This window comes from Piliocolobus tephrosceles, chromosome 7 (genome assembly GCF_002776525.5).
Source record: "Piliocolobus tephrosceles isolate RC106 chromosome 7, ASM277652v3, whole genome shotgun sequence".
NCBI lineage: Eukaryota > Metazoa > Chordata > Mammalia > Primates > Cercopithecidae > Piliocolobus > Piliocolobus tephrosceles.
The window spans coordinates 52,876,557-52,892,365 of NC_045440.1; the positions used below are offsets into that span (position 1 = coordinate 52,876,557).

Genomic DNA, 15,809 nt, shown 5'->3' on the forward strand with positions numbered 1-15,809 from the left:
CGCTTTAAATATGTGAAGCTGCTGCCTTGATGATTGCCATACTTTTGCCAATGCTGTTGTCACTGCCTGCGGCACCTGTTCTCAAACTTGCCCTGCTGAATCAGAAGCAGTATTCTTCTTGGAAATCCAGGTTTGTTAGGTAACCCTCACATGGTTTCCACAGGAGCCTGTGTGTACCCAAACCAAAATACCCATCACTTATTTCATTGTCTCCCATGAGGCTGAACTCCCACGGGAGTAAGGAAGTGGGCCCGGCATAAACGTGTTCCAAGTAAACATCTTTTTGATGAAAGGATGACTCTTAGTCACCATTTCCAGCAAGACTGGTGCTCTTCTTATGACTCGTTGTTGACAGAGTTGTAGACACTACTCATTGGTATAAAATCCTAATCAGAGGCCAGGCATGGTGGCTCATGCCTATAATCCCAGCACTTTGAGAGGCTGAGGCGGGTAGATCACCTGAGGTCTGGAGTTCAAGACCAGCCTGACCAAGGTGGTGAAACCCCATCTCTACTAAATACAAAAAAATTAGCTGGGCACGGTGGTGCATGCCTGTACTCCCAGCTACTTTGGAGTCTGAGGCAGGAGAATTGCTTGAACCTGGGAGGTGGAGGTTGCAATGAGCCGAGATTGTGCCATTGCACTCTAGCCCGGGCAACAAGGGTGAAACTCTATCTCAGAAAAAAAAAAAACGTCCCAATCAGGACAAGATGCACATGCTTGGCTAAGGATGACCTAAGAGCCTGACTGAGCAGATTTGCATTTTGTGATCCATTTTATGTGCATCTTCAACATGTGAGTGTGGTGACTAAATGAAAGCTATATTGTGCATTAATGGTTATGTTTTGGCTCCTGGTAAATGAAGGTCTCCCAAGTGCAACTCTGACTTTCCTCTTTGGACCCAGACTTCCCTTCAGTCAATTTGGCTTCATTACGTGTGTTAAATAGATTTTTTTTTAAAAAACCAGATCAAATGTAGGTGGAAACTTATTCCAGAGATGTATGAATCTGGGCAGAAACTGAAAAATTAAATTAGGAAGACTATTTGACATTAGATAGAAAGAACACATAAGCAGAAGAGGTGCTATCAATAATTTATTATCATTTTTCTTTAATTCAAGTTTCTTTAATTTTAGCTTATATGAATCTAGAGATATACTCCGTATCCAAAGTAATTTTGGAATCAGGAGGGTGGGCCCTCTATCTTGCCACCTATTAGATCTGAGTGAATTTGCTGCTACTCCTAGCAAAGGTCTTCCTTATGTCAAAGCATTCCCTGTTCTGGAGGTGAATGCCACATCAAAGGCAGCGACAGCTTGTCAACTGGCCAAAAGTCCTGTCCACTTTAAGGCAAGCAGACCAGCTGTCAGAACAGAAATGTCTCCGAATGACTGGCAGGCTCAAGTGCACTCTGAGGACCTCATCAGGGCTCATTCTGGACAGCGGATTCCATGGGAAGGGGATACTAGTCTCTAGATAACAGCCTGAGAAAGATCACATCAAAACTCGTTATCAGTTTTTATTTCCTACCATACACCAAATGTACAGCACTGAACACAATTTTGTTGCTTTGATGTAAGAAATATTAAGTGTTTGGAGAAACAGTATACAAACAAACTACCTCAAATAAAAAAATGCATACATCATTGCCTTTTTGTTGTTTACAAAAGACCAATTTACAGTATTGATCATTAACATAGTTGAAAAGAAAACAAATTCAGTGCACATTACAAAACACCTCAAGTACAAAGTAGGCAAATAAATACAAACATACTTCACAAAACATCCTGCTCAAACTATGCCAACACAAATAAATTAACCTGAAGTCATAGTAAATCATAGTAATAAATATGTAGGTTGGTAAGAGATTTCTTTTAAATTAAATAAAATATATAACAAACTTGTTAAAATATTTAGCAAATTAAACGTTTGTCTTTGTAATAAGTGAACTCATTTGTATGCATCCATGAAGTACTGTATAGCAAAATGTTTGTGAGTACATAACTGTAATAGAAAATTTTGTTTGGTGTCCCATTTATAATAGATAGCACATATGGTAGCTCATTTTTTAAATTGATTTTTAAATAAACACCGTTTCTACCTAAGAACAGACAGTTCATCTTCACTAAACTAAGATTCAAGAGTTCAAATGAACTCCAAACCAAACATAAGCCTCACTTAATGCATAACAATGACCACAATTTCATGGGAGTGGAATTATTGTTGAGTATTGTTTTTCATTTGTGCAGGTAACAGTAATAACAGTGGAATATATCAAGCCTGTGAATGCCATCACGTTCCATCTAAATATCCATGAGGTTAATAAAAAATAAACACTTTTGTTTATAGCACAGAAAATTAAGCCCACACTAAGTTCGTGTGTACATTTACACAGAGGCACGTCTGCACATGAAATGTGTGTGCACACCAAAAAGGCAGTTTAGCTGGTTGTCTATACCTTTTCCTTAAAAAAAATAAATATAAAAAAACTTTTGAAACAATGCTTAACTACTTTACAATCCCTGAAATAGACATTGCCTTTACTATAGCAACTATGAAACTCTGACCCATTCAGAAATTCAAGATTGTGGGCTCAATTCAAAGTGTGGATGACTGTGTGTGTGTGTGTGTGTCTGTGTGTGAGTATGCCTGTGTGTGTGAGTGTGTGTGTATATTTTGTAGTACTTGAAGGTCTATGGCAAGATTTCTATCAAATTGAATGTTGTCTTGTTTCCTATGGAGGGTGAGACCCAAGTTGCCAGTGTTTGAAGTAATCACTCAGATTGGAGTAACATTTCTTCATGTGTTACTATATTTTCCATTCCTTTCCAGTCAACCCAGTAAGATAAATGCTATTTCAGGGGCTATGGTATCTACAAAATTTTTCATTTGGATGTGTTTGTATTTGCTAAGTACAAATCTACACCAATATTGTCACTTGTATATTGTACCAACATATGGCAGGAAAGCCTGGCTGGTCACACCAAGTCTTATTTTTCATCTTGGGAAACGAGTTGCCAACGATCTGATATGACTTGAAAAACAAACAGATAAATCTGCATCACTAAAAAAGCTTATGTTTCTTTAAAACATTTCAAATAAATAATTCATATTAACGAAAACCGTCCAGCCAAGTCGAATACTTTGCTGATTGCTATATTTAATTATTGCTAACAAATTCTGAGCAGGCTGTTTTCCAGCATCCTGTGCTTTTGTGAGTGCGGATTCCCCACTAGTGGGCGCCATTTGTCTTCTTATTCCTTGTGTGCAGCTCACCTTACCACAAACTCATTTATAAATACAAAAACCAGTGAAAGGTGGGGGAAGAAGTGTGCAATACAAATCAAACTCAACTATAGTGCAGTCCTTAGACAAGGATTTCCTTCACCCTTTCCTGTTTCCTCATTAAAACCCAGCAAGAAAGATGACTTGAGAATAGCATTTCTATTTAAATCCTATTGGAAAATAAATTAATAACACACTTGTAAAAATATGGCAGACTTCAAAATGCAGTTAAAAGATAAAAAACTCTTCGATTAGTAATAAATAAATTATAAAAATGTCACATTTATTTTACATATACTTTACAAAAAAAGAGTACAATGAAGAAATAAAAGAAAATCATATGAAAATAAATAAGATCTAATAATTGACTGCATTGCTTTTAATCCAAGAAGTCTATCATAGTTTTTCTTTCCTTTTTATATCAGCTGGGGAAAATAAAATTAGTGCAATGTTGCAACTGTAAATGCAGTACGGCAACCTCCACGCCTTAGCAGTACACGAACCACTAACAGATCCATCTGGAGTTTGCTGCTGTTGGTAATTTCTGTTGCCCGGCAGTGCTGTGATCCTACACATGGATACCCTTCACTGCCTGTTTGATACTTTCCAGTAGAGCTTTGCATTCCGGGGAATAGTCCCGTTCCAGATTGCTGTACATGTCTGTGAGTGTATTTACATATGCTTCAAAATTCTGCTCACTGATAGGTCCCTAAATGGAGACAAAACACATTGACCCAATCACAGTGGTTCAGGCTGAGGGAAAAGAAGGACCCAGTGACATCGAAGACCTGTGATCCAGGAGTCGGGAGGGAAGGCAAGGGTGCATATGGCTGCCGGAGTTGGAGGAGATGGAGAGAGATGGAGTGTGTGCGGGATTCATCTGTTCACTCTTAGTTCGGGAGACAAATGTGACTGACTTGTACAGTATTTGGGGTTGATTTGGAGCACATAAAGTATATGTCTGGCTGTGGACTCGGACTCCACAAAACTTTTCTACTTCTCTTGGGAGGCAGTCTCAGCCTTGACTGCACATGCCTTACACAACAGAGGCTCCTATTTGTGGAAGGTGAATATTTGTGAGGCTGGGAAGGGTTGCTTGTACTAAGTGCTGCCTTTAACAGCACTAGGCAGAAACTTAAGGAATTTAAATTTGAGCAAGTAACTCAGTAACAGTTGTGATGGAAAATTTTCCTCCTCCATCCTCAGACCCTTTGAACCTGTTTCTCTCCTGTTTCTCTCCTGTAATACACCTGTTTCTCTCATTGTAATACACTTTTTACATTTCTCAGTCTTTGCAGGCAGAATATCAATTTCACAAAGTTTAAATTTATTCATCCCCTATTCTTTTTTGTTTTTTTTTTTTTTTGAGAGAGAGTCTCGCACTGTCGCCCAGGCTGGAGTGCAGTGGTGTGATCTCAGCTCACTGCAACCTCTGCCTCCCAGGTTGAAGTGATTCTCCTACCTCAGCCTCCCAAGTAGCTGGGATTACAGGTGTGCACCACCACATCCGGCTAATTTTTGTATTTTTAGTAGAGATGGGATTTCACCATGTTGGCCAGGCTGGTCTCAAACACTTGACCTCAGGTGATCCACCCGCCTCGGCCTCCCAAAGTGCTGAGATTACAGGCGTGAGCCACTGTACTTGGCCTCCCTGTTCTTTTTGTATGTTTTGGTCTCTCCTTTACCCAGTGTGATGCTTCAAGGAGAGCACAGGCTGGATATGTGTAAATTTCACACAAATGTGAAACGGAATGAATGTCACAAGGGGCATGTTACTCAGTCATTTCTGTTGCCACCATTTTCCCTCCTTTTTAAAAACACATGGCGTGAGACTTACTTTGCAAGGTGCTTGGAAGAAAGGACATTTAAATGTCAAAGTATAGTGCTATTGTTGCTATTTAAGGAAATAAGCTTTCTAAATTTGAAGCTATTTGGTTGTGCTCTGCTCAGCAAGCGCTGATCTAAATTATTAGTATTGTCCAATCGTGAATCTCTGTCCCCTCCTCTTTCCTGCCTTTGCTGTGCCTTGTGTTTCTTGGAGAGTCAGGGAATGGGATGGGGACCCAGGAAGCACAGTGGATAAAGGCCACTCTGCAGGGCCGGGCCCACTTACCTTGTGTTAGCTTTGGAAACTTGATCAAATTAAGTAAGCTCTCTGAGCCCTGATTTCCTCAGCTATGGAATGGGAATACTAATGCTCGCTCTTTGGTGCTTTTGTAACATTTTGTGTGATCAGCCCTAAAAATCACCACTGGAGTGCTCTGTGTGGTGAGTACACAAGGCACAAGTTAACTTGTGTAGTACCTATTTTTTATGGCAGTGGTGAAGAAGAAAATACTAAGGAATGCATGTTGAAAGTATGATTTATGCAATGTTAATAAATAACATTACAATGATTTTGAATAATTATCTTAATCCTTACCATAGTGGCATCATTTATTTTGCTTTGTGTTCATTATTACATTATTGATTTTTTGGCAGGTGGGAGTCAAGAAACATATTTGGAATTGTTTAAGATAAGAACTCCATGCTAAGAACTTGGGTAAAATTGAGGGGCTTAATGTTTCAACCAAAATCAATTATATTTCTTCATCACATTGCTGCTTCCGTAAATAATTTCATATATAACATTGGCATCTTTGCAAAAATTATTCTAAAAATTTAGGTTCTGAGGAAATTAAAAGCATTCAGCAATGTAGTCTCTCCTCCAAATATTTGCCTGTATTTAAGAATATGTAAAAGAAGCTAATTTTCTATGAATTCCAAATACAGTCATGCAATGTATAACAACATCTCAGTCAATGATAGACTGAATATATGATGGTAGTCCCATAAGATAACAATAGCATATTTTTATGGTTTAGATATGTTTTTCCATGTTTAGATACACAAATACTAGTAATTGCCTAAAATGTTCAGTACACTAACATGCTGCTCCGGTGGGTAGACTCAGAGCAGTAGGCTGTACCATATAGCCTGGGTGTGCAGTAAGTAAAGTAGGGTCTGTCATCTGGGTTTGCAGAAGTTCACTATATGATGTTCACACAGTGCCAAAATTGCCTAAGGGACACATTTCTTAGAACGTGTGCCCATTATTAAGTGTTGGAGGACTATAGTTGCATACCTGAATGACATGCTTCGATTTTGAACACGAGTATTCCTTGCTCATTTTTTTTTTTTTTTTTTTTTGCTTTTTATTTTATATGAAGAGAACTGAAGTAGGTTCTTCATACTTCCATATAAAGAAAGCACCTAGTCCATTGGGAATTGTGCATTTTTGATTACAGTTCTTGAGTTGGGTGGATAATGCAAATAGTGGTCTCAGATTTTATAAGATATGGAATCTTCTACTTGGAAATACATTTTCACTGAGAGAGTTTTGCCCATTCAACTTTCACATGACGTTATGAACCGAGCTTTAAAAAAATCCTTTGGTTTTAAATGACTTTGGCTTCTAAAAAATTCTTGGCCTTAATATAATCTAAATAAATGTATCTACCACGTTCCCAGAGAGGGAGATTACTCCAAGCCAGACTGTGATGAAGTGTGGTCACTCTGCGACTGCTCACAGGTCTCCTCAAAGCTCAGTCATGGCAACCCTGTCGGTAAATGCATGATGACACTGCAAATGCTTGTAATGGAACAGCAACGTTCTGGCCTTGAACTTACCATCTGTGGAAGCTGGATGTCAGCAAGGCTTGAAATGAGGGCTTGGCTCAGACCCGCCAGCTCTTTTAGCAGACTTTCATTGTTCTGTTCTATGAGTTTGTTCTCCTCCTCTATCGTCTTTAAGTTGCTCTCCATGGACGTGATCTACAACAGAAATAACTTAGGAATGTGAGTAGTGGAGTTTGGAAGGAGCACAAAAGGTTTCTCCCTGAAAGAAAACACACCAGGTGAATCTGAACATTAAGAGATGCATGCATGCAACTTCTCAGCATGAAGCTGCAGCCCCATTGGATTGTTTGAAGTGCTGGAATCAAATCCCCAAATTTTCATTTTTAGCCCAGACTTCCTCAGGAATTGTGAAACTTCTCCACGTGGCTGTATGATGGATATCTCAAACTCAACATGCTTAAAGCAAACTTTGCTATTTTCCCCAAACCTGCTCCATCCTCTGTCCCTCTTTTCCAGCCAGCAGCAACTCAACTTAAGTGCAGATCCCCCATGACTCTTTCTTTCATACCTCTCCTCCACTGGCGCCTCCTTCAAAATATCCAGGATGGGAACACTGTCCCCTCTACACTGCTGCCCCCTGGGCCCAGCCACCAGTGTGACTATGCTGCCTTCTCGTGGGTGGCCCTGTGCCTGCCGTTACCCCATCTAATCTCTTCTCAGCCTTTCCTCAACACAGCCACCAAGATGAGCCTCTTAAAATGCAAGTCAGCATGTCAATCAGAGAGGATGATGTTACTCGTTGGGTCAAAACTGTGCTACAGTTCTGCATACATTCAGAATAAAAACCAAGGTCTTTAAAATGGCCTAAGATGCCCCATGTGAGCTGCCCTGTTGCATCTGAGACTGTTCTCCTGTGACCTGCCCCACCCAGCTCACTCACCTGCGACCACATTTCTCTTTGCTGTTTCTCAAATCCCCAGACCTTCTCATGATGAGCGCTTTTGCGCTTGTGGGGTTTCTTCTGTTTGAAACATTCTTTCTCCATACCTGTTTGGCCAACTCCCTCATTCCTCAAATCTTTGTGGATGCCTTTCTTCTCCCTGGCAGCTGGTGGTCCCATTAACTATTGAAATACAGCCACTCACCCAGCCCCCTGCCATTCTAGCATACAACATAATTGATCATTTATGACTTTTTTGTTTATTGTCGCTTCCTCCTTCTAGACGATAAGTCTCAGGAGGGCAGAGGCCTTTGTGTTCTTTGCTAATGGTTTTCTAGAGGAATTCCCATGATGTCTAGACAAAAGTATCAATCTGTGGACCAGATGGCCATTAATTGATGATGGCAACAATGGTCACTCTGGGTAAGGAAACCAAAATTTCAGATGGATTAAAACCCTTTGTCTTAAGCTGTTGTGTGAGGACTTCCAAGAGATCCGGTAATCATGGTGGTATAAAAATCCCCTGCAGGGAAAGGGAGAAAGATACTCAGTCCTATTCTCTGTCTCATTCTTTTGCTGCTAACTTGTTGCAAGAGAGTTATGATTCGTGTTTTAAAAATCTTGGACTGAACTGTTAATTTCCAGGGGATGAGGCAGACATCACAAAGAAGAATGCAGAATTGAGAAATCACTTGGGCTTTTAGGTAAAGAATTTTCTCAAGAAAATGTTCAGTAAGATCTGTTTCTAATAAATACTTACACATTCAGAGGTGTTCCAAAAACATTAAATGAAAAAGTTGCTATATTTTACTTGAATTTTGAATGAAACCAAGGATTCTTACCTTTTCATCACATTTTTTTTTTTCTAATGCACTACGTGCTCCACCAGACTGTTTGATTATAGGATAATCTGCCTTGTTTGCTTATGAAACCTTTGATGCCACCAGGGCAAAAACAGGAGACAGCTTGCCCACAGCTACTGAATAAATGGTAACTTGGGGTGATCCAGCTATTCAGAATTTTACAATAATTATGGAATCTAGTAACACTCAGCATATTGACTCTAAGATATATTTTCACACAAGCTTTAAAAAGTTCAATGTTTTGTTTCCACCAAAGATTAAGGATCATGAATTACTTTTTTTTTTTTTTTTACCTGGGTCTGAAGTTTCATCATATCTGCTTCAATTTTAAGGTTGGATTCATTCAGTTCCTTTATTTCTTCATCCAAATGCCTAATTTCTTCATCACTCTCTATTCCTGTAAAGAGTAAGACTACCTTAGTTCGAACTGAAAACTGTTAACAATTGAGTCATATGTTTAATATGTGATTTGCTACTTGAAAATGAGACTTCCATTTGAAGTGTTTTTACCAAAACAATGCATATCCAGGATTCTGAAAAAGTGGATAAGAGAAATTGCACATTTAATTTCTCGGTAAGAAAGAAAAGAGAGAGTAGAAAAGTGCCACCATTGCATGTAGCTCAGTTATGTCCCAGGGGTGCTACCAGGCGTGTTTGTATATGTGTCTTCAATTACATCTCACCGCACCCTACAGCGGGACTCGCTCCATTATATCCTCCTCACATATAAAGACACCAAGCCCAGAGAGGTTAAGTGAGGCCTCAGGAATCACTGACAGAAGTTAAATAACCTGCCCAAGTTCAAATTAAGAGGCAGAGCTGGGATTAAACCTCAAAGCCCTTGCATTCCCTTATTCAAAATGCTGCAAGGACAGTTTTATGACGAGTAATTAAATGTCTGTTTAGTTGAGTTAGACCTTAGGAACCATGACTGGAGGCAGAGCTCCGGGGCTGCTGGCAGGTGAATTAGAGTCCAGAGACACATTGGCAGAGTCTTCCACATGGTCATGGATGAGGAAAATGTAATTTAGGGGGAAGGACATCAGCTTGGGAGTTTGAATCCTGTTCTTGAACATGGGCAACTTACTTATGTTCTTTGTGCTTCAGTTTCTTCTTCTGTAAAATAGGCATGACATCTACACTGTGAGAATGAATGCAATAAAATGTAGAGAGCTAAACATGCCACAGGCTCTCAATGAATGGTGGTTATTTCCCATGATTACTTTGTAGAAGGAGTATGACTACATTTGAAAGGTTTCAAGGACCCAGGGAAGGTAGTTAATATTAAGGATGCGAGAAGCAGGATTGGAGGTAATTTTATCTCCTAGAAGAATGAGTCTGAACCAGAGTGACAATGAAGAGGGACATGTGAACTTCCACAGTGAGACTTCATAGGAGCAATTTCATGAGAGCAGGATAAAGGGTACTTGGCCTGACAATTGGTTTGAAAGAGATCTGGGCTCTTATACTTTGCTAGGGCGACTACTTTGGGAAATAATCCATTACCTCCTGAAGGTGGATGCTCACATTCTCTATGATCCTCCAATTTCTTCCTTAGGTACACACCCAAAACAAATGGTTGTACACAGGAAGCATGCATAAGGTGTACACAGCAGTATTGCTCGCCAAAAGCAAAACTTGAAAGGAAGCCACATGCCCACCAAAAACAACATGGGTGACTCTTAGTAATTTAATGGGAAGAGAAAAAAAGTAAGCCGAAAGTTACATCACATACAGCATGATAAAACAGATGGCTATTCTGTGGGTACTTACTGCTTTATTAAAAGTAACTACTTGATAAAGTGAACCATGCATGGACCAATGAAGAGAGTGTATCATAAGATTGATATAACTCTGGGCTCTAAGATTTAATGAAAAAAGGAAAACAAACCAACATATAAGACTTAGGTATCTTAGCTAGACCGGTCTGAATATGAATCAACAGTATGACATGGCTGCTAAGAAAACAACCAACAGTTACCCAGGACCATACTCATGGAACTATAGTATCTGGGACTCAGGATTCATTCTGCACTGTCCGGCTGTGTCTGGAGAATTGCACTGCATCTTGAAGCACCGTATTTTACCGGTTGGTGCACTGGTACAGGAATCTCCTCTCAGACAATTGACGGGTAAGAGCTGGGGAAGAAAGGACTGAAATATCTGGATCCTCAATAAAACACGTATTTGGAGTGCTATCAGCACTTGAAATTTTTCTGATTTGAGCAATTGAAAACTTCTATTGCTATAAATTTCTTTGACGTATTGTTTTTCTTTTCTGTCTTTTTACAGTAAAATTCCACCTCAAAGAATGCTATTTTCTTACATAATATCTGGTGAGGCAGACAAAAACCAAGGAGATGCTTGTAAAACATGAAGTGCTCTGAAGGAAGCACAGAGGGTGCTGGGGAGCCCTTCACTGGAGAAGATGCACTCCTTTCAAGACTTTCAAGATCAGAAGGAGGCAGGCCTGTGAAAAACCATCCAGGAGTTGAGCATCCAAGAGGAGGGAGGAAGTCCAGAGCCCAAACTGGGAAGGGAGTGGGTGCCCCATGGACAGCAAGACAGTTAATGGTGGGAGCAGGCCATGGGGACATCCTGGGAGCTTAGGTTTATTCCAAGTGCAACAGGAGCCAGGGAAGAGTTTTAGGTAGGGGATCTGGGATGATCGAGTTGACTTTTCACAAACGTAATTTGGAGTTTTGAGTAGAGGATAGATTGGAGAAGAGACAGAGCAGAAGCCTGAAGACCCATGGGGAGATGATTGCTGGAGTCCTGGCTGGGTATAGGGAAGTGAGGCCAAGAGAAGGAGACAGACTTAAGACCTAATCTGTAGGCAGAATTTGCAGGACTTGTGAGGGCTGGAGGTAGGGGGCGAGAGAAGAGAGGAATCAACCCCAACTGCTTGTTTCTGCCAGAGCAGGTGGGCAACTGTAGAGCTGTCTCTATGATAAGGCAGACTGGGGGGCTGAAACTTGCAGTCGGATAAATAAAAGTTCAATTTTGGCTAAGTTATGAGTGCTTGTGAGAAGACTGTTTTAAGTGACAGCCTGGATTCTTGGTTCTGGGATTACGTTAGGATTATGTTTCCCTGAGGGCCAATGTTCCTGAAGACACCCCAGACTCCTAATCAAGATGGGGCCATTTGGAAGATGCCTGGAGCTTGTGAGCGAAGATCATAAGATGAGATCTCAAAAAAGAAACAGTGTCATGGGATCTAATATGTAACAGGCTCCCCATACATGCTCATAGAATTAATCAATGAAGGAATTAATGTTTTTATTATAATTTCTGGGATCTGCGGAGCTATTTTAGCCACAGGATAAATGCAACCAATTTCTCTGTAATGTTTCCTGTTAACATATCACTTTATCTGTTTCCACTGAGTCACTTATCTGTCAAACTTCTCTCCATGCACAGTCTTTAAAAACCTTTGGATTTCACTCTGCACTTCTGAATATTAACTCATATGATCCTCATTTAAAAACCATGAAATAGAAACATTTATTACCTCGAAGTATGGATGGGAAACCAAGGTACAAAGTAAGTGGTACAGCGGGGATTCAAACATAAGCTCTCCGGTTCCAAAATATGTTCTTTTAACCATGAAAATGCTATCTTTATTCATAGATGTTGCATCTGTTTTGGAAGTATCAGTAAAATGTGTGCCCTGATGTTTACAGACATACTTCTAGTAGGGTGTTGGACTAGCTAGGTATGGCTGATGATCAAGGAAACCATATAAACTATCCACTAAATAATAATAATAATAATAATAATAATAATAATAATTGTTATTTTTGAGACAGAGTCTCACTCTGTCGCCAGGCTGGAGTGCAGTAGCATGATCTTGGCTCACTGCAACCTCTGCCTCCCAGGTTCAAGCAATTCTTCTGCCTCAGCCTACTGAGTAGCTGGAACTACAGGTGTGCGCCATCATGCCCAGCTAATATTTTTATTTTTAGTAAAGACAGAGTTTCACCATGTTGGCCAGGATTGTCTCCATCTCTTGACCTTGTGATTCACCCACCTTGCCTCCCAAAGTGCTGGGATTACAGGCGTAAGCCACTGCGCCTAGCCTCCACTAAATATTTTACTTAACCCTTCAGCGACTTTGATTCTTTATATAATTCATCTATGTAAAAGCAAGAGATTATGCTTTCTTTTATTTAATAATTCTAATGTTTAGTTGGTACTAATCTGTGCCTAATTTGCATATTTGGGGATTGTGTCATATATTATATTTTCTTTATATTCTGTATAATTATGCAAGTTATGTATATACCTGTATAGAGCAGGTATTCTCAACTTATAAGAGGCTTTAAGTCCTATAGTTATGTTTTTTTCATATTATACAAATGAAGCAATTCTATCATATTTCAAACAAATTCTATTATATTTATTGAGTGAACTTTTATTTATTTTTTATTTTTTTTTTGAGATGGAGTCTCACTCTGTTGCCCAAGCTGGAATACAGTGGTTCGATCTCGGCTCACTGCAATCTCTGCCCTCTGAGTTCAAGCTATTCTCCCACCTCATCCTCCTGAGTAGCTGGGATTACAGGCGCCTGCCACAGTGCCCGGCTAATGGTTTTTTTGTTTTGTTTTGTTTTGTTTTTTGTATTTTTAGTAGAGACGGGGTTTTACCATGTTGTCCAGTCTGGTCTTGAACTCCTGACCTCGTGATCCACCCTCCTCGGCCTCCCAAAGTTCTGGGATTACAGGTGTGAGCCACTGCACCCAGCTGAACTTTTATTTTTAAATTGGGTTTACACAACAAAATTGTACCTTTTTTTTTATTTAGGGGAAAATGAATTAATGTAAATTAGGCTATTTAGTTACTAAAGGAGTGAAGAGAGTTAATATCCAGAAAGAAATGATATATAACAATGTTTAGGACACACTATTTTGTCACATGAGAAGAGCTAGAAGGAGCTCCTAAATGCAAGACCATATACATAGACCAATTATCATAACTTCTGCTTGTTTCTACAAAGCACAGAAGGACTGGCATTCTTTCTTATACAGACGGCCTAATTTTATTATCAAGGACTAGTAAAGGTCTTTAAAAATTAACATGGCAATTTAATTACGGCAAGGATGGAGAACTAAGGATCAATTATTCTAAAATTAATGTACACATTTTTTGACATAGACCCTCCATGTTTAAACTGACTTGTGCATAATATTCCCCTAAAATATTACCTAATTCAACTAATTGCATGAATGATTTGTACCTAGTTTAAATTAATATAGTGTGCTAAAGTTAAAGCCATATGCACTTTATATTTCATTGCAATTTGATTTGATATTTTTAGTGTCTGAAGGTGTGTTCGTTTACATCTACTTTAAAGATCATCCAGAGAACAGTGATTGTGGCCTCACTTTAAGGTAAGGGATCATGAGGCACAGCATTGTTAGAGAAGGCCCCCAAATCACTTTAGGTCCTTCTTGACCTTCAACGAACCACTGACCTGAATTCAGGTGGACTTTTTCTCATGCAAAGTCATGGTAAGTTCTTAAGCTTTACAGAGCATCAGCCTCTACTTTCTTGGATTGTAAAACGTGTACTTTTCCAGTTAGTTACCTGTCCACATAGAATGACTGCACCCTGACACTTGTCAATGGGTTCAATTCAGCTCGCTGCTGCTCTATATTTTTTGAAAGCTCAGTTGAAGATGCTAGAGTATAGGGACCCTTTGAAGTGTATGTGCTCAGCCCTGCTGCTCCTGGGTCTCTGTGCAAGTCTGTTGTGGGTTCCGACAGACCACCTGCTGCTGGCCCCCTGCAAAGCTCCATCACAATTTGATGTAATGACGCCAGAGGCCTGTTTTGTTTTTATCTTTGTTAGGAGTGGCCTTGTAATTTATATTCTGTTTAGAGTATGGATGGTATTGGTGTTCTCCTAATGAGAACTCATAGGAAATATTTTTCTTCATGCACTGGGTTCCAGAAGGAGTTTTGCTCTGAATTTACTTACTACCACGTGATCCACATGGCGATTATAGCCTTCTTCTGTTGTTGACTTCTAAAAGGCAAGGTCAAACTTGCGATCCTTATTTACCCAGCGAGAAACGACTCTTCACACACGTCTTAGTGTCCTCAGGCTTGCTCCATCTTGCATTCTTATCTTCAACTTTCCTTTGTCTCATTTTTGAATTAATTTTTTTTGTTTGTTTGTTTTGAGACAGATTCTCACTCTGTTGCCCAGGCTGGAGTGCAGTGGTGCTTTCTTGGCTCACTGCAACCTCTGCCTCCAGTGTTCAAGCAATTTCCTGCCTCAGCCTCCCGAGTAGCTGGGACTACAGGTGCGTGCCGCCACACCCGGGTAATTTTTTTTGTATTTTTAGTAGAGATAGGGTTTCCCCATATTAGCTAGTATGGTCTTGATCTCCTGACATCTCGGCCTCCCAAAGTGCTGGGATTATAGGCGTGAGCCACTGCACCTGGCCTAATTAAATTTTTAACCAGCATTTAAAAAAAGTTCAGGTAGCTTTGCAGTCCGTATCCTTTAAATACTATTTGAAATGGGACGATAAATAAATACACATTAAATTGTCCCAATTTCACTGCATATGTACTTAGAGGTATTTAGGGAATGGGGAGTATTTCCAAGGAGGAGTCAGAACCTCTAGGGAAAAGCTCTTCTACTGAGCATGTGAACGTTGGAAAGACAGGAGGAGGCAGGCCTGTCCCTGGCAGCCGGGGCTTTATTCCTCCTCTGCGTGTACACTCCCCTCCTTCTGCGCTTAGTGGTGAGGACCCACGGAGGGAGAGCACCCCCGCCAAGGACCGCTTTAAATAAAGCAGATGAAGGCCTCGGAGGGAAACAGTAGGAAGCTCGAGTGCTTTCCCTCCCTTGGATACGGCATATCTTCTTTTTAAAAATCACACACACAAGTTAAAAAGATTGAGCAATGCTTTCAGGGAAAGTAACAACAGTGAAAGTCCCCAGCTCAATTCCAGTCATGTGCCAAAGATGCCATCAAATAAAGTCTCCAGAGCAAAATAATTGCTCTGCCATTGTTTCTCAAATGCTTTGGAATGATCTTTGATGGAAAACAACACAGGCCCCAGATAATGCTGCTTAGAAATCTCAAGAAA

General features: G+C 40.0%; 1 protein-coding gene across 46 annotated transcripts in view; it reads right to left on the minus strand.

The window, feature by feature from the left end:
- Positions 1-1,500: 1,500 nt before the first annotated feature.
- ST18 (ST18 C2H2C-type zinc finger transcription factor) overlaps positions 1,501-15,809 on the minus strand; it is a 312,735-nt gene continuing 298,426 nt past the window's right edge. For 45 of the 46 annotated variants that reach the window (XM_026456244.1, XM_026456232.1, XM_026456243.1 and 42 more), the window contains 3 exons: positions 9,000-9,103; positions 6,955-7,098; positions 1,501-3,994 (listed from right to left, as the gene is read on the minus strand). In XM_026456244.1, coding sequence (XP_026312029.1) covers positions 3,854-3,994; positions 6,955-7,098; positions 9,000-9,103 — 389 coding nt within the window. In that variant the 3' untranslated portion in view covers positions 1,501-3,853. The remainder of the gene's footprint in view (positions 3,995-6,954; positions 7,099-8,999; positions 9,104-15,809) is intronic. The other variant, XM_026456246.1, reaches the window with a different exon arrangement.